The 20,376-nt window shown below is 36.7% G+C and overlaps 1 protein-coding gene across 3 annotated transcripts in view; it reads left to right on the forward strand.

Annotated features, from left to right (window-relative positions):
* The window catches only part of CDH20 (cadherin 20), a 220,843-nt gene that overhangs the window by 163,398 nt on the left and 37,069 nt on the right, over positions 1–20,376 (forward strand). For all 3 annotated transcript variants that reach the window (XM_087930758.1, XM_087930759.1, XM_026700887.2), the window contains one exon: positions 5,459–5,802. In XM_087930758.1, the coding sequence (XP_087786884.1) occupies positions 5,560–5,802 (243 nt within the window). In that variant the 5' untranslated portion in view covers positions 5,459–5,559. The remainder of the gene's footprint in view (positions 1–5,458; positions 5,803–20,376) is intronic.

A 20,376-nucleotide genomic window follows, 5' to 3' on the forward strand; every position in this document is an offset into this window, starting at 1 on the left:
CTATGAAGTTACCAGCCATCGAGATCAATTTGAGCAAGTCTTTACTTGCATTGTTTATACTTAATCTGAATGAAATTTCTTCAATAAGAAAGAGGACTTTTGTTGAAAATCCCACCCAAGGCATTTCTCTGTGTTCCTCTCTAATTCGGTGGAAGAATCTGACCAGGCACTCAGAAATATGGCCATTAATTTTTCCCTGCAGAAGCAAACAAACTAAAGCCTTCCTTTTCCAATGAGAATTAGTTTAATTCTGGATCATTTATTTTCTTTATTACCTTACATTTTACTGACATGCACAGATGTTCAGTAAACAAGACTGCTTCCAAAAAGATGACAAGCATCTCCTCTTGGTGGCTTATGATCTTAAGATACTTGTGCCATGGGATTATGATCGTGGATAGGATTTGGATGAATCTCAAATCCCAAACTGAATTTTGCTGATCAGGAAAGTTTTTATGGCTCTCCAAGGTAAGCAGAAGATTGTTTAAACTATTTCAAGTCCTCCTGAATAATTTAATGCTTCAGAAAACTGCAAAAAGATAAGACAGCAGGACTGCAAAAAATATTGTACTAGTAACCTATTTGCTTTTGCTTTTCTATATATGGAAAACATACTAAGTTCTGAAAAAGAAGTGTGGGAGTGCAATTGAATGGTTTTGCTTCTTTTTTGAGTCAAACGCCAGCAGTTTATTTGCAGTGTTCATCAATGAATGATTGATAGATTAATCTCCTAATTACATGGAACAGTTAAACAAGAGGTATACAAGCACAGTAGATGAAAATTGGATCTTACATCAAGTTTTACTCTTTCTTGTTCTGTTTTGTTTATTATTCTCAATTGAACAAATTTGGAAAAATTTGGTAGAGAGGGGTATTTTTCAGGCTTCCTGATATCTTATTCATTCTGGCTAGTCCTCATTCTTCTGATAAGTCCTTCCAATTTTCTACATCTTCCAACATTACATTTTCCAGGTTTTATTTGGAAACAAATTATTCATTATTGTTATGATTGTATCAATAATTTATTCTTATCATTAGATTTTTATTTCCATGTCACACAGGTCATCCTCAATGTACAACCACAATTGAGCCCCAAAATTTATGTTGTTAAGTGAATTTTGCCCTATTTTATGACTTTTCTTACTGCAGTTGTTAATTGAATCAGGGGAATTGTTAAGTTAGCATGATTGTTAAGTAAATCCGGCTTCCCCATTGACTTTGCTTCTCAGAAGGTCGCAAAAGGTGATCATGTAACCTCTGGACAGTTCAGTCATCATAAATATGAACCAATTGCAAAGCATTCAGATTCTGAACGCATAATCATGGGGATGCTGTAAAGATCATAAGTGTGAAAAATGGTCATAAGTCACTTTTTTCAGTGACGTTGTAACTTTGAATGATCATTAAACAAATTTGTAAGTTGAGGACTCCCTGTACTAAATGTATTTATTTTTCTTTTGTTTATATGATACATGATTAATAGTTTAGATACAATGATGTAAATAACCTAATTTACACTAGCACTATTACATCATTAATGAATAATAATTTAGGATTTTGATTGCTATCAGTGTGTGAGATGGGAATCTACATTATACCCCTCTGTTATTTGTTATTTGTTCTCCATGTTTTTCAGTCATTGGCTCTTTTCAGTTCATGTTTATATTATCAGATAATACCAAATACCATCTGAACCTAAATAGTTATTCTAATTTATTCGTTGAGAAAGCTTTCTAGAAATTGTTTTAGTCATATAAGCGCTAAATGTAAATGACATAAAATCTGGTTATCTGAATTTATGGAATATAGATAAAATAACATGTATTACAATTGATGAAATGAATAAATAAATAAAATAATAAACTCTCATTTTAACAAAATATGATAAGGAATAGAAGTTAGATATTAAACAAGTGATCTATGAACTATGATGCATCATCTTTAATTATTATTTTACTCTCAGCCTCACATTTACAATATTCTAACATTTACAGAATTTCTAATTGCCTAATCCAGTGGTTCTGAACTAGATTAAAGAGAAAAGAAAACGCATGTGCTACATGGATTGAATAAACCATGCATATCTAAAATTTATAACTGTGATTTAAAAACAAACACAAACTCAAATCTACATTGGAAGTGGAGATTTTTGAAACTTTCATAGATTTCAACTGAAAGAAGCAATGGTGATTATGGATTTTGAATTAAAACTATTATATCAATTATAAGTTTAACATCATCAGTGCCATACTAGGCTAGACTATTGGCCATTGCCAGAAACATGTGACTGCAGGAAGCTACTAGCATAATATTTTAACATCTATTATTATCAAGTCAATGGTTCTACTATAAAAATGTAATAAGATTAAAATCTTGCTTAGCAAAAGCCATTACATTATGCTGTGCAAATTCAAAAACACTTATTGGAATTTAAAAGCAAATAGCTTACTATATTTTTCTCTTCTTTCCAGGTTTTGTTGCCTGGTGCAATTAAATAAAAAATTAGTTTCCAAAGCATGAACATTGTTAAGTTTATATTTAACAGAAATCAGAGATCTCTATTACTTGGAATACATAATTAGCAATGTTTCAATTTTTCTAAAGATAACTTTATCTTAATTATCTTATAAAGTTGTCTCCAAAAATAACTAACCAAATGCCTTTGGAAGTTTTCAAGCAGGAAACAGGAATATATTCTCATATCTGTTGCAAAATTCTTCCCAATTAGTTTCACTGGACAATTTTATGCTGTGCCTGATTTCATATAAGATGGCTTGTCACCTATTTTCCAAACTAAAGAGTCCTCAATGTTTTAAGCTTTTCTTGTAGAGAAGAAAACCTTTGATTGTTTGATTATCCTGTTATCTAGGGTTTATATTATTTTTCAAATGCTGCAGAGAGATTTGTACACAGTATAACATTCTATCAGGATTGTGGACAGTGCTCCATGTCAACTAACAATCAGAGGCAGGCTGATACACTGAGAAATATAGTATGCCAGAGATAGGCCTCAAAGAAAGATGTCAGCCTATTCATAACCTTACCACTGTCGTATTCTTAAAAGTAGTAACCAATTATGCCAATTCCTTAAATGATATTCTGATGCCCATTGACTTATTATCAAAAGATGTAAGCCTATTGCAACTCTTTAGATTTGAAGACAAAGACAAAAGTGCATACCAGGCTCATCAACTTTAAGTCCATATTCAGGGTGCTGAGAATAGAGTTGGGCTCCTAAATCTGCTAGCCGGGAGATGTACAAATCTTCACCATTCTGTTACCCCAAGGGAAAGCAAATCAAAGGCAGGTGACTGTCCACATTCAGCACCTCAAGAACCAAGAAAATGTACAAGGCTTGTCATAGCAAAGATCTCTGATATACAGGTCAGTGTCAGGGAGCACATCACTTCATATCACATCTATGGCCAAACTTTAGCATTCTCCCTATGTGGAAGTGAAATTGTAGCATCATTGTACATTGTTTGTAAGGACCACAGAAGCAGTGGAAAAGCCATCAAATCTTTGAAACCATCTGCTTTGATTTGCTGTGTTGACTGAGTGTCCGTTTCAATTCGTAAATCTGCTTCAACTGAGGTAATCTGATCCGATCTTCTTTGAATTAAAGCATTCCTTTGGAGTTTTGTATAGTCCTAACAGTTTGGAAGGGGAGGAGATAAAAGAAGAAAAGAGAGAGATCTATATTACTGTGAATCATATCATATTTTGACAGTTCTGTCAGAAAACAAATTGGTAAGACTTACTGACTTGCATTGTTGATAAAAGAATCAAAATACTTGGGCATTTCTAATATAGCTGCAAATCTGAAGTTTTAAACATGTGTGGCTCAATGCAACTTTCCTGTGTTAACAGATATGGAAATTTACTTTTCACCTTCAAAACTCAGACCATTAATTCTGCCTCATGGCAGTGGCTAGCATACAGCAGCATAAAACAACCTAAATCACAGGTTTAGATGATGAAATGTTCGACCATAGGAGTTGTTTTCATCATAGCTTCAGTAGCCTTAGGTTAAAAGAATGGAGAAAGATTCCAGGTTGCATCCAGAAATATTAATACATTTTCAGAACATGTGTTGAAAACATTTCCTCTTCTTATTGTTCTTCTGTTTATAAAATATATTCAACAATATTTAATCAACAATGATTACAATTGATTTTTCCCTACTAATTAGACTTGATACTTTTTTTAAAAGGCAATATTATGACTTGCAGTGCCCATTCATCTATTGACTTCTCATGCCTGTAAAATATGATTAGGCTACCAGTTCTACTTACATATATGCATCCTTTCCAGAGTAGTATAACAATTTCACAATAACATTTGTTTTGAGGGGGTGGGTAAATTACTTAAAAGCAGAATAGGATTGGCCTATTCTCTTTTCATCCGTGTAGTTAAAATAATTCAACTGATAGTCAAATCAGTAACCTAATTTCATAATAGAGAATAGAGTTAGATCCTAGTGGACTTTAAAAAAATAATCTTTCTTGAGAATGGGTTTAATCCCCCCCCACACAAAAAAATACAAACTTTAACACTTTTGCCCTAAAAGAATGTTCTTGAAGTACACTGACCAAGTAAAGATTGCAAGGCCACCTCATTAAGTCCATCAAAACAATGAAAGAAAAGACTATCACAAAGCAAAACCTGAATAAAGGTACCATCTAATTTAACATCAAAAAATTTTTTTGATGAAACATCCTCTTATGGAGATCAGTATGCCTTGATCCAAATTAGTCTTTCAGATTCAAGGAGGAAGAATATATGTTGACTCACTAAAATCTATGCCCACAACTATATGCATTGGAAGTGTTGGAAGATACTTCTTTCAGTATTAGGACATTTTGGGGGGATAATATAATGATTAACCAGAAATGTCGCATTAGCTGATGTCACTGGTTTTTCAAAGAGCAAGCAAAAATATGAAGCTGACTTAAAGTGGTGGAAGGTTGACTACTAAAAAAATAATGAAAGTGAAAAATAGATGGAAGCTGCTAAATTTAAATCAAAGTGTTATAATATCATTGATCAAAAAGATGTAGGTAACAATGAAAATGTTGCAGAAATCAAATGAGGAGAGGGAGAGAAAGAGAAATCATTGCATAGTTATTAGTTATGAATTATAATTTATACCAACAGAATTTCTCCTTGTAACTACTATCAAAGACATTTGGTCATAAATATTTCCAAAGAAAGTATCTGTTGACCCAAGTCAATTAATAATATAGTGAAATCCAGCAGTTCTTCTAGCAAGGCCTTCCTCTCTAGCTAGTCAATTATTACCTTCATTTCAAACAAGAAGCTTCCTTTATATGCAACAGGCCTACATTTTTATGAGGGAGATCAAATACTCCATGGCTCAGCTTTATTTTTTTATTTTTTAAGAGGGTTTTTTTTCCACCCCAAAAAAGCTGATAGTAAATCTTCTTTAACTTTACAGGATATTATTCTCCTTTAAGGTGCTTGCCCAGTATCACTGAAAGGCTTTATTTGGAAGTTTCACGGACCTATCTGTTGGATTCTTTAGAGGACAATCCTCATATGAAAATGCGGACATCAAGCAGAATGGACAATGCAAAGAAGTGGCTTGGACTCAGTTTTTGCTTTATGATGAACCTCATTACAACTGTATTATCTGGAACTAGCAGATCTCCAAGCAAAGGCCAAGGACAAAATCTCTCAGACAACTTGCTTCTTCATCAGCGAATGAAGAGGAGTTGGGTGTGGAACCAGTTCTTTGTTCTGGAAGAATACACGGGAACAGATCCTTTGTACGTTGGGAAGGTAAGGAGCTGTATATGGGATGGGGAATCAGAGATCTACTATGGTCATGAGATGGTTAATAGTTTAAAGAATATTAGAATGTTTGTTGTGAATTTCACAAAAGGGGGGGGGGGGGGTTGGAGCCAGAAACCTGGGTTGTTTAGTTCCTGTTCTGTTGTTCTGGAGAGTGTTGCCATTCCTCCATTTTTCCCTATTGACTGTTATAGTTGGATTTGATGTAAGTCTGTTACTGAACTGTTTTTGATACTGGATGTTGTGGAGCGGTGGAATAATCTGAGGCAAACACAGAACGAACTTCAGCTTTTACTTTATTGTAACAATAAAGGGTTGCTGCGGCTGCCGCTCTAACAAGGCAGCCAGCTGGCAGACAACAGCTGATGCCGTTTGACAGCTCTCTTTTATAGCCAGCTGTCAAACGGCATCAGCCAATAGGAATCGTCCGTGTTCCTGCTGGAAACATGGACCAGAGTGAAGACTTCAGCTCAGTCTTTTCCGAACGCCACACTCCTTTCCCCCAGAACGGAGCATGCGTAGTCCTTCAGATAATTTGGACGCTTGCTGGCAGCCAGATCTTCTAAGTCCTGACGAAGCTGCTGCTGGAAGGAACTTTTCTGCTTGCTGGGCAACTTCTGGTCCCGATGAAGCTGGCCTCTCGACTTCAGGCGTTTGGGATGGCTTAGGGGAATAGTGGTTGGAAAGAATTTCCTGCAATTCTTCCCATAGAACAGTCTTAATTGAACGTGGAGCCAATAATGCCGTAGCAGTGTCAAACACTGTGGCTCCGCAAAAACTTAAAAAGTAGGACTTTTTCCTATGGTCGGAAATGTCAGCAAGGTCTATGGCATCTAGGAAACAGTCAAATCGGTTTCTGTAGGACTCCCATGTTTCCGCTGTCGGTCTGAAAAGCGGGAATGCAGGGTTCGAAGTCATCTTGACTCAGCGGTGATGGATCTTTCAAGGAAAGTTGAAATTCGCGCTCGCAAATAGTGACAGTAGCTCTTAAAGTGACATTCAGCTCGGTAGTGACTTCGGCTCTTTTTGTAGTGACTTCGCTCAGCGATTCTTTGCCCAGTTTCCTCTTATAGGAATCCCGCCCTCGTTGCCAGTGTTGTGGAGCGGCGGAATAACCTGAGGCAAACACAGAGCGAACTTGAGCTTTTACTTTATTGTAACAATAAAGGGTTGCCGCGGCTGCCGCGCTAACAAGGCAGCCAGCTGGCGGGCAACAGCTGATACCATTTGACAGCTCCCTTTTATAGCCGGTTGTCAAACAGCATCAGCCAATAGGAACGGTCCTTGTTCCCGCTGGAAACACAGACTGGAGTGAAGACTTCAGCTCAGTCTTTTCCGATTGCCACATTGGACTTTGTTATTGGATTATTCCTGGACTGAAAATTGACTGCTTTAACTGTGAATGACTTGGACTGCTTGTTTGGACTTTGCTTAAACGTTTGTTGGAAGTAAAAACCTACATTTTACTATACAGTGTAGCTGTGTGCTTTGTGTGTGTTATTCTTCACTACTCTTACTACTTCTCCCTGTGTACGCTCATTCTCCTAACGGGGAATTACCTCAACAGGTTTACTTGAGAGAGATATTAGAATATAGGATTTTTGTTCTGTTCTCCAGCAATATATATATATTTGTGAACATCTGATTTATATCTGAGAGCTTCCTGTTATGTCACCCTGAACTAAGAGTAATGGCTGTGTTGAAAGACTGTCAGTGATTTTGCCTTTTTCCTAAAGGTCGGCACTGACAATTACCAGCTGTAATTGACATCTTCCTAACAAAATCTCTGCCAGCATTTGTTTGAACTGCTTCAGTGTCAGTGCACAGACTGGTACAGATTGATAAAGAGAGATTGGGGACAAAGAGAGATTGCACTGGCTTATTTTGGCTTCTTTCTGAAAGTCTTTGAGCAAGAAGTGTTTCTGTATTCAGCATTTATTTCCCAACCCTTCAGCCAAGTATCTGTAGCCAAAGCTGAAGTGAAATCAAAATCATATTGTACTAAATATTAATTGCTATTGAAAGCAGGAATTAATTTTCCCTCTTAGCTATTTGTTGATTTCACAACATTGTGCATTCCTGTTCCTAAACAATGACAAACGACGAATTACAACAAATTTGGGGTCATCTATGAAAGTTCTTGATCATATTATAACGCAAATAGCTGATCCCAAAGAGTAAAAGAACAGGAAATTCATCCTATAATTTAAGCCTTTTGCATCAGGCATGTTTTCCAAATAATGTAATGCACCCAGGATTTTAAGTTGGTTTTTATTTACAATATTGTTGCTGAATAGGAATGGGTGATCCAACCAGATTCTTAATTTTTAGAAAATGAGTTATCTATTTTGAGAATCGGCACTGGCATAATGTACTAATAGTAAAATATTTTATATCCAATTTTCTTTAAGTATCAGGGTTAGGTTAAATTTATGATATTCCCATTGTTCTATACCAATTATACTGTTTAAGTTCTGCATCTATTTAATCACGCACTAGTTAACTTATTTAATTTCTGTGTAATATTTCAGTATCAGCTTGTAAACAAGCTCTGCAAAGTTTTCGGGGTTCTGTGTTACAAGTCATTCAGTCCAAGTGTTGTGCCCTGTTTTGCAATTCCTTTTAAATTATAGTGCTTATTTGAAGATGACTCTGGCCATTATGAAGAGAGATTACCCCCCCCCCCCCCCCCGGGGGGCCCCAAACAAAGCCCGCCGGGCGGCGCCCCCCCCCGGCCCCCGCCCCCCCCCCCCCCCCCCCCCCCCCCCCCCCCCCGCCCCCCCCCCCCGCCCCCCCCGCCCCCCCCCCCCCCCCCCCCCCCCCTGAGGACTAAAGGATTTCATCTTCGTTTTATTAAGAATTAGGTATTCATAATTCTGCATGAATTATTATCTCTCCACTGATTATATTTTTGTATATTCACCTTCATTAAATAAATATTTAACACTGGGGCAGGGGCAATGAATCTGGGCTCATTCTTTTTCTGTGTTTATTCCATATTTTTAATCTTCTTCATTTGACTGAATAGTGTACTATAGTTTTTGCATTTCTATTTCTATAAACTAAAGCTATTTATGCAAGCTGTCTGGAAGCCCTGCTCTCTCAACAAAAGTAACCCAGACATATGATTATAAAATCCAGTCTGTGGTGTAAGTTAGAAGCTGGCTTAGTCGTTTTATACAAGATTTTGTACCACAAATAGAAAATTAAAACTTGGTAAATATCCATTTTTATTGCTGCTGTTCTTTCCAGGACAATTTTAATATATGTTAAATAAGTTTAATATAATTATATTTTTCTAAGTCTGGAAGTCATTATTCTTTTACAAATGTTCATTGTTTTTATTAAATAAGTTCCCAAGTATTTAATTGCTTTAACAGTAATACTGAATTCCATTTGCGGCAAATGTTGCTTTCTTCTTTGGGGAATCTCCATTTCAGTGTTGTTCTTATTAATTAATTCAATATCATTATACCAAACCATATTGCTTATTAATTCTAAAGAATCCCTTAGATGAATAATTGTAAGTGCAACTTCACCTGCATACAGTTCTTAATTTTCCAGTTTGTTTCCTGATTTTTTTTTGTCATATCTTCCTCAAAAAAGCTGAAAGAAAAAGGAATGAGAAAGGGAGTCCATTTTGCTTCTTGTTCTTTCTAAATGCCATGCCCCATGCAAGAAAATCCCTACAGTTCATTAGTCTATTCAATATTATGGATATAAAAGGCCATTCAAAATTATCAAAGACATTTTCCACAATAAGAAAAATCATAACCATTTTCTTGTTTTCCTCATTTATGTTATCAATAGCACTCAAAGTATATCTGATACTGTTCTTTATGTATCTTTTTAGAAACAAAATCCAATATGATTGGAATATACCGTATTATGTTAGTTAAAACACGGAAGGAAGGAAGGAAGGAAGGAAGGAAGGATTACAGCCTGCAAAGAACTTAAGCCAGCCCTGAATTGGGCATTTTGAGAATAATATCCATTGACTGAAAATCTCTAGGAACTGCTGCTCTATGTGGGTGGGTCAGCTTTTTCAAACCAGGTGTCTTCCAGATCAGTGGTGGGATTCAAATATTTTTTACTATTGGTTCTATGGGTGTGGCTTGGTGGGAGTGGTAGGGGAAGGATACTGTAAAATCTCCAGTCAGAGGTGGTATTTGCTGGTTCTCTGAACTACTCAAAATTTCCATTACCGGTTCTCCAGAACTGGTCAGAACCTGCTGATGTGCTGAATTACAACCTCTTTCCAGATGTGCTGGACTACAACTCCTATTATCCATGCTATGTACAAAATATGAAGGTAGATCTTCATCATATGTAGCAAGTACCAGTAGGGAATGGCTAGGATTTCTAATCTGGGTAATATGTGATCCTGGTTTTTCATCAACTTGCAATTATTTTATCTACCATAACATTTACATTGTAGTGAAATCTACATTTGAAATTTTATTAAAATACTTGTTTCTGTCAATTTTTTAAAAATGTATTTTGAAACTGCCCAGAAATGTGTTATTATTCATGTATAAGCTACTCAATAATTAAGAGTTTAGTTGCAACCAACTCTGGGAGTTATGAAGCAAATTAGTTGATAGCGAGGTTTGCAAAGAATTATTTTAGCAATCTCGCTTTAGATGTACAAAATGCGGGGAGGGTGGTTTCAAAGAGCCTTTGCAGCCAACTATTTTGCAGTCCAATAAAACATGGAATCATTACTAATTGGTGCAGAACTGAGCTATCTTCTTTGCAGTAGCGGCATCTTGCAGATCTGTCAACAGTAGGAAATGTGATTAGTGACCATTGCTATAAGTATGTTGTTACTGGGAGTGTGACTCTTCCCAAATAGTTCGTATCACTGCCAATCAGTTTCACTTTTAGCCTCTTATTCTGAGACACTGAAGAATAAGTTCCTTGTTTGCAAAGTTGTCTGGTAAAAAACATTCATCTACTTAATCACTTTTTGTAATTCCAATAATCTGGCCAAATCATAGATATGCCCAAAGAGCACTATTAAACAATGTGTTTTGGTCATTTTACAATATGACTCTAGTACTTTCCCAAAGCAATCGTTTTCATATTTGTGTTTTTTTAACACACAATGGAGTGAATCTCTTCACTAAAAATCATTGCATTATTTACATAATGTCAATACAAAAAGAACGGGTTATAAACAACATACGTTTGTGAGTTTAAGAATAACCCGTGAGATTTTTGTTCATATTGTAACCCCAATAAATTGGTATCTCCATTCTGAAATGAAATTTATTTTATTTGTATCCTGCCTTTATTGTTTTTTAGAAATAACTCAAGGCAGCTGACATATCTAACACACTTTTTTTCTCCTATTTTCCCCACAACAACTCTGTGAGGTGAGTTGGGTTAAGGGAGAGTAACTGGTCCAAGATGACCCAGTTGGCTTTCATGGTTAAAGTGGAACCAGAACTCTCAAGTCTCCCACTTTCTAGCTTGCTACCTTATTCTCTAGTCTAAACAGGATCAAATTAACTGTATCATAAACTGGAGATCATTATCACAAGCCACCTCACGGTCACAAGCCAGCTTGCAACCTTGACTGATTCCTTAGAGCTTTAAAAATCCTTTAGAGTTAACTATAAGTTAATTCTTAATGGTGGATTTCCCACACTTAAAATCAATATTTTAGTGAAGTTGAATGTAAATATTTCAATGATTTTCTCAGTGTATTGTTTCAGGTCCAAGATTCCTTGACTAGTATTTCCAGTTAAAAGAGATTGGAAAAGAAAGCCTAAGAGAGCTGTAGTCACTCAAAGTAGAGGGTACTGGATTACATGGATTGAGTTAATTCAAATGTAATTGAGAAAGTGGTGCTAGAAAGATGGAGGACGTGTCCTGGCCTACTAAGTTTTCCAAATTCAAAAAGGTCAGCTATAAGAAGTATATCCCAATCTTGTGTATTTCTGTGGTGTGCAGGCAGTGAGATAAGAATGCTATTGAGAAATAAACTTTTTAAAATCATTCCTTAACAATTTTAACAGGCTGCAGCAAGCATTCATAGAAATGTTCATTATAATGCATTCCAAAGGTCAGTTTCCTAAAAACTACACATCTTGCAAAACCTTTAATTTATCTTCACCCAAACCTTTTCTAAGAAGCAACAATGTTTTAAGACATTAAACTGATTGTTCTTCTAAATCAGCAGATGAACATGAGCTTTTTTCATTGTCTTAAGGTGCTCCAACAAGACATGAATATGGCAAATATATGTATTCATGCATAAATTTAAAATGGTATTTTTGTAATATCTAAATTGTTATAAAGAGTAATTTTCTATATCTATAATTTTCATCTACAAGTGAATTGTATGAAAGAGGTCCTAATGAACGAAATGAGACCATTTTTATATAGCAAGATACAGACATAGGTGGCTGCATCTGGATTAGAACCACCACAGAGAGTTTAGAATTGTCCTCACTTGCATCTGACAAATGTGACCATTTGTAGAAAAATAAGAGACACAATTCTAGGTTCCATCCTTTAGTTCAAAGGTTGCAAATCATCACAGGAGCTGTCTGAGGATTAATTCATTAGCCTGAAGGCCATAGTGCTGAAGACTTTTCATACATTGATCAAAGAGTCACCAGTGAATTGAAAATGAAGAGTATCACAGCAGGCCATTTGATGTATTTATTTTAAAAACTCTTCTGTGAATCAGCTTTCTTTCTTACTTTCTTTTTTCCATTTCTTTTTGGACATTTGTCGTACATTTTTCATTAACCAGGATAGAAACATAAAACCCTTGAACCTAATCATCTGAAACCTGACAGATTTATCCCCTCAGAAGAGTCAACTATGCTTGAATATTATTTTCACTTATGCCAAGAAATAAAATGTTATTGGCAGATCTCTCTGATGACAAAAAAAAAAAATCCATGTTTTGTCTTCAGTTTGGCATGTGTTGCAATCTCATGAGAGGCTATAATTGTGCAAATTTAGTTCAATTTCAGATTACTTTTAATAGAATGTGGGTTGAAAATTGATTAAATATATGCAGTATCACACAGGAGAAAACCAAAGCAATTGCCATTTATTGTCTTTTTAATCATAATTAATGGAAAGCACAGCGATTTGAATCAAGTTAAGATTTGAGTCTAAGACCCACTATTAAGTTCATCACAGGTGGAACAGAAACCAGAATCAGCCCTCTTGGGATAGGGAGCAGTGCTTAAATCTATGTTTTCCAAACTTGGTAACTTTCAGATGTGCAGATTTCAACTCCCAGAAATGCTTACTGATTGTGGAATTCTGGAAGTTGAAGTCCATATGTTTTAAAGTTGCCAAGTTGAAAAACACTTGTTTAAATTATCCTGAGCTATACAAAAACATACGGAGTTTTAAAATATTTTTTCTCAATCACAGGATTGGCTGAACTAGACTTACAATGTTCCTGAAAAAGTTTGGTATAATCTAGGAGATTAAGTGCTGGAGGTATTTAGGGCGAGAGACTTCAACGTCAAGCTGATTCCATGGTCAGTTCAGATAATTTAGGCATTTCCCTAAACCAGCACAGAGCAACAGGAAGAAGTGGGCTCTAGGCTAAACCAACAATTGACCCTTCAATGTGTGATAAATGCACTGATATAAATTCCCAGTACCTCAGTCTGAGGGTAGAAAAGGAAAGAGACTCTATTTGTCTCTTTTCTTGAAAGAAAGCTGTTCTCCACTGTGGCTGGTTAGCAACAGAATTGCCCAGAAGTTCATACTGTATATTTTTATTTTCCTTTAATTTGGGTATGCAGTCAGAGGCAACCCAGGAGTCCATGGCATCATGGCAACTATAGACTGACCTGGATTATTAAAAGCCTAACTCACAGAAATAGTCACACATCACACCTGCTTTTGTACCAGGGTGGTGACCGTGATATCTGGAGTTAGGCAATATTAACTATTAAACCTTTGTCATGGTCAGATTACTATCTGTCAACTTTGAAGTCCTCTGTCATCTTTCTTCACTGCAAAAATGTTTCCGAGGGAAAATTAGGATATTTTTAAGGCTGTGATGCAAGGATCTTTTGAGGCCATTGCCATTGCCTGGAATGAGGGCACAATGATGGTTAGAGATCGGATTGTGCCTGAATGGATTCTCTCATCTCTCCTTGGTTCTCAAAAGAACAAGGAGAGATAAAATGACAAAAGAGAACCTTAGAGCATTGGAGGAAGAGGATGAACCAAATATGATTAGATACAGATAAAATCTTATTTAGGTTTACTGTGAGGTAATAATTGAAAGAAAACATGGTTCCTTTTCTGCTCTTATCTCATCTGTAGATAATCAGCTGGTAGCTCTATTTAAGATGATTCAATCCCTCCGGTGAAGGAAGGTGCCAAGGAAATGTCTACCAGTGCTGTGCAAAGACATAAAGTTCTTTGTAACTTTGCATAAAGTTCTTTGTAACCATTTAGAGCTAGACTTTGCAGCTTCTTTGGAGTTAGCTGAAGCAAGGTCTGGCTTGATTAGTTGAGAATAGCTCAAACCTGTGAGTACCAAGGAAGTGAACAGACTCTTTGGATCTGTGGGTACAATTATAGCCATGTCCCCCCAAGTTGCTCAAAGTAACCCAAAGTAACACCACATGGTTAGATCCAGGCAGTGGTAAATCCCTCCTTGAGAGAGTGGGTAGCGTGTGCTAGGGCATAAAGAAGCAATGTTCCATCTCATCCTTACGAAACTGCTGCTGGATCCCACAGTGCTAGACAATTTTTGGTCAGTCTCTATCAGTCCCACTAGAGAGACCAGACCAGGAAATCGTTGTTACAGGAAGGTTAAAACTACTTCTATTGAGATTGACTATGATTACAGATCTTGCAAGTCTACACTTTCTCCTTATCATTCAGTGAATTAGGTAGCTATCTGCCTGAGTTGTTTCTGAAAGGTATTTCACTCTAAAAATGTTTAACCTAACCCTAACCCTACTATTAACCCTAATTCTTTTTATCTCGGTAACAGTTCCTGCATATCTTTGTTGACATAATCTTTCTTAATCTCTACAGAGACCAAAACCTTCCATATTTATGAAAGATTATTGAGAAAATGGTAGGGACTCTTTCAGAGGATACTAGTAAAAATATTGCAGGTATCTTGACTCTTTTCAATTGGATTTCAGACTGGGATCGGTCTTCATGCAAAAAGAAACTATAGCTCAGCCTACCAAAACATAACTGTAAAAGACAGACCAGAAATAAAAGTTAAAATAAGCAAAAAAAATAGTAAAAGAACACCTGTCTGATCTTGATGAACACAAATCACCAGAGCCTGGTGGATTACATCCCATAGTTTTAAAGGAACTGGCAGAAGTCATATCAGAACTACTGCACCGTATCTTTCAAAAAGCCTGGAGCACCGGGGAACTACCAGAGGACTGAAAAAGAACTGATGTAGTTCCCATTTTCAAAAATGGGGAAAAACAGACCCAGGAAACTATAGACCAATCAGCCTAACATCAATATCCGGGAAGATACTGGAAAAGATAATAAAAAAGCAGATCTGCCAACATCTAAAAACAAGTAAAATAATAACTAGCAGTCAGCATGGGTTTGTTAAAAACAGATCATGCCAAGCCAATCTTATTTCATTCTTCAACATAGTGACTAAATTAGTAGACCAGCAAAATGCCGTGTACATAATATACAGTATTTAGATTTCAGCAAGGCATTCAACAAAGTAGACCACAACCTACTTCTTGGTAAGCTAGAAAAAAGTGGAATAGATAGCACCACCGCTAGATGGACTCACAACTGGCTGACAAACTGTACTCAATGAGTAGTCTTAATGGGTCTAAGTCTACATGGAGGGAAGTAAGCAATGTGGTGCCACAAGGTCCTGTCTTAGGCCCAGTACTCTTCAATATCTTCATTAATGGCTTTGATGAGGGAATAGAAGATACTTAATAAATTTGCAGATGATACTAAGCTGGCAGGAATAGCTAACACCCAAGAAGATAGGCTCAAGATCCAGATGGATCTTGACAGACTAGAATACTGGGCCATATCTAACAAAATGAAATTCAATGTAGAGAAAAGTAATGTCCTACACTTAGGCAAGAAAAAACAAAAGTACACATATAGACTGGTGAAACCAGGCTCAATAGCAGTAACTGTGAGAGGGATCTTGGAGTCTTGGTGGACAACCAGCTAAATATGAGCCAGCAGTGTGCAGCAGCAGCCAAAAAAGCTAATGAAATCCTAAGTTGCATTAACAGAGGGATACAATCAAGATCAAGTGAGGTACTAATACCACTCTATAAAGCCTTAGTAAGACCACACCTAGAGTACTCCATCCAGTTTTGGTCACCACATTATAAAAAAGATGTTGAGACTCTAAAAAAAGTACAGAGAGGAGCAACCAGGATGATTAGGGGACCAGAGACTAAAACACATGAAGAATGGTAACAGGAACGGGGCATGGCTAGTCTAGTGAAGAGAAGGACCAGGGGAGACATGATAGCTGTCTTCCAATAGTTGAGGGGCTGCCACAGAGAGGAAGGGGTCAAACTATTTTCTAAAGCACCTGTAGGCCAGACAAGGAATAATGGATGGAAATTGAACAAGGAGAGATTTAACCTGGAAATAAGGAGAAACTTTCTGACAGTGAGAACAATCAACCAATGGAACAGCTTGCCGTCAGAAGTTGTGTCATCAGTTGAGACTTTCAAGAAGAGATTGGACTGCCATTTATCAGAAATGTTGTAGGATCTCCAGCTTGGGCAGGGGGTTGGACTAGATTACCTACAAGGTCCCTTCCAACTCTGATTATCTGTTATCTGGGATACAGCACTAGGATGGTTTAGATTCAGGAGTGGGATTGCACCGGTTCAGACCAGTTCTATAGAACCAGTTGTTACAATTCTGCGCAGTTTGGAGAACCGGCAAATCGTGTCACTGGCTGGTCCCGCCCTTCCCCACCCACCCCTCCCCACTCAGTCACTCCTTATCTTGCATACGGACCATTCAACTTGCCTGTGTTGTGCCTTTGTCTAATTTTGGGTAAGTTGCTATTTTTCCTTTTTTTCCCCAATGATCAGCTGTTCTGACTATCAGCTGTGCCACACGATTTAGATTAGCTAGAAAGTAGGAAATTGTCATATTTCTTGCTTTCTAGCTAATCTAAATCACTGTTGTACTGCTTCACCTTCACCCAGGAGGCTTCCCTGAGGCCCAGTCAGGGGTGGTACTCAGGGATTTGAGCAGGGGGGTGGAGAAGTGGCCTGAGAGCAGAGTTGAACCTTCCTTAGGACTGAAGCTTCTATTTTTCAGTGCAGACTCGGCAACAGATTGCAGAAATGTAGATCTGTGAGTGACTCTGTGATTCTGCAAGCAACTCAATATGCCTGCCTGCTTTGCTTGATTTTGGGTAAAAGTTGCTCTTTTTTTATAAAAAAATTCAATATTTACATACATGGTGTGTTGTGAGTTAATTTTGAGAGTTTGCTTGCTACCAAATTTTATAAGCCGATTCCAGAAAGGTAGATCTATGCGTGACTCTGTGATTCTGTGAGCAACTCAATTTGCCTGCCTGCTTTGCCTGATTTTGGGTAAAAGTTGCTCTTTTTTATAAAAAAAAAAAATATCAATATTTTCATAAATATTTATATACAAGCCATGCCCAGTCAGCAAGCCACACCCACCTAGTCACATGACCACCAAGACACACCCACAAAATAGCCCACAGAACCGGTTGTTAAGAAATTTGAACACCATCCCTGTTTAGACCTTGTAAGAACATTGTAAATGTTCTCTGGGGGAGTCAAAATGAAGCTAGAGTATCCCTCTTGGCCTTCTTTGACCTCAGCAGCCCTAAGATTCTTCTGAACGTCTCCAGCATGGGAGATGCAAAGCTAAATAATCTGTTGTTTCTGATTATTGTGATATCTACACACACTCACTCCTAGTGTGTTTTAAGTAAATTAGCAAGTTTTTACACCAGAGTTCCTTCTATATTAGTAGCAGATCTATTATCCTGTGAACAGCTCCAAGCATTAGATTCTGCCCATTTTTCTACCGGAGGTTCTCTTGATGTGGTCTGTCGGTTGAACAGCTCCATATTTTTCATATCCTTTGTTGCTGAATTTTTCTACATGCTACTTAAAAGGGGATATTTATATTCTTTCTTTCTCTGTCCTTTTTAAATAAAGTTTGATTTTATCTATCTAGTCAAGGGTCTCGACAGTAAAGGCCCAGGAGATAGCCAAACAGTATTTCTTTGTAGATTTTTCACCTGCTTTTGCCTACAGACTAAGCAAAAGGGGGCGTCTTGCTCACAAGCAGTGATTATTTAATAATCTAAAAATTCTGGGCAGTGAACAACAATTTAATGTATAATATCAACACAAATAATATAGCAACAGCAACTACTGCTACCTTTGATGATTCACCAAATCACTCTGATAGCTAGAAGATCATTTTTGAGAAGGTATATTAATTGGTCCATCTCCCATTTATTTTACAACTAGCCAATAACCCAGCATTGCCCAGGTATTTATTTATCCCAATCCTATCTTAGACAGGAAAATCCTGTAGTTGGGACTCATGCTGTTGTACTATCTCTTGCGCAGCATCGCAAGTCTTCTATTCCTCTCCTTGGGAGTTGCTTGTCTATGCTGGTGTTTCAATTTTGTAGCATTTGATTGCACTTGGCCAATCACCTGACGCTTCCTTGGAGGGCTGAGAGGGAATCCCCTTGTGGACTACTGTGAAGCCGTTACCATGGCAAGTCCACTGTGCTGTACAGTAGAATCCATTTTAAGGCACACACACACACCAGGGGCTGTTAGGGGTCTTACCCTCACAGTGTTTGTTTCCAGAGGATAAGTCATCTGTGTACCAAGTTTGGTTGAAATTGCTCGAGGCGTTCCAGAGTTATGCTGCAAATTTTTATATATATAGAAAAGACCAAGGACCTTCAACAGAAGTCTGCGCCAGATGAGCAGATTCTGTTCTGGAAACACTGGGAAGACTGTGTGTAGGGAGATGTTCAGAGATGAATATTAACATGAAAGAAATGATCTCATTGTGAAGCTTATCGTTCTAGGAGAAAAAAGACTTAAGCTGTTTGTTCACTCACCTCATTCCACAGAAATATTTATACAGTAATCAAAATATCTTTGTTTTCCTTTTTTTAAATGAGTTTGGGTTTTAAAGTATTTTATGGAGTTCACAGATTTTTTTTTCAGGATAGAGTTTTGCAGATGAATTAAGTAGAAGAGGCAAGATGCATGTTTTAAATTTGTATTGGGAGCCACCCAGAGCTTGATATAAGATGGGTGACTATGTAAATATTTTAAATACATAAAATATTTGCTGAACAACCCAACTGTTCCAAAAAGATTCCCTCTAATAAAAAGCAGGAAGGATGAAATGGTGGGGGGGACTTTATTGAGCTTAGTGCAACACTATAGTGCTTTAGTGCATAATTGGTATACAAAATTATAATGACATGTTAACAATGTGCTCTCTTTTAACATTCCTGCTCTAAGATTTTTAGCTGCATTCATGAGTTACTTAGGAGCTGCATTTGTATTTTTTTTATAATTATCAAATATTTTTTTAAAAAACCTAGAATTATATACAAGTGAAAACAAGAAATTGTAAAATCCAACTAATGCTGTAGGATAAGGTTATTGTGGCCAAGATTAATATGCAAATGAGTCTTCCTTTGTGGATCTTGAGATTCAATCACATTACTAGACATCTTCTAAATTCAATAAAAGGAGCAGTGTTTACTTCTTGTTTTTCAACTTTTTTTTCTATCAATACATGTGAAAGGCAAACACAATGCCTATTCAGTCTTCTGTTGTGAATTAGGGTTCCACAAGCTTTTTAATCAAGTCACAGATTATGTATGTTTAATATTTATTTGACTATTTTTCCAAGGAAACGGCAGGCATGTTATTAATTGAATTGTTCTTGTTTTCGTAAAAGATAACAGTACTTTATTTTGCTGGTGTATGAGATTACTAAAGTGTGCTCAGAACTAATTAATTATTGTGCAATGTGTTGATTCATTAACTGCCTTTAACATTTTATCATGTATTTATCTGTAGCAGTGTGCGAGTGCATAAAGATGTCCCAAACAATTGTCTTATTTTGTTTTTTTTAATAATGTCCACATTATAACTTTATTATTTCTCCTTTACTTAACTACATTATATTCTGTGAAACAAATACACTGCATTGTTATTTTTGTACTTTCGATTTAATCTTGGATAACTAAGAAATACTGATTAGGAGTGGGATATTACAATGCAAAGAAGCAATAGCTTTGGGACCAAATATGTAGACCACATAGCAGCCTTGGTTTTTTAATGACTTATTTCATGTGTACATTTTTATGATCCACTTGTTAATTGTGGTTTAGAGTGATGAGGAAAGGAAAAGGACAGTAATGTGGAAAATTTTAGTGCTTTTTTCTAGCTCCAGTGCTTTGTTTTTCTTGCACCATCAATGCCATTGTCGATCAAGAACTGTATACTTTTCCAAATACAAACTATGATGTGCTCCCACATCACCCTTTACCTGCCT

The sequence above is a fragment of the Pseudonaja textilis genome, chromosome 3 (assembly GCF_049901715.1).
Source record: "Pseudonaja textilis isolate UNSWEBS1 chromosome 3, rPseTex1.2, whole genome shotgun sequence".
Lineage (NCBI taxonomy): Eukaryota > Metazoa > Chordata > Lepidosauria > Squamata > Elapidae > Pseudonaja > Pseudonaja textilis.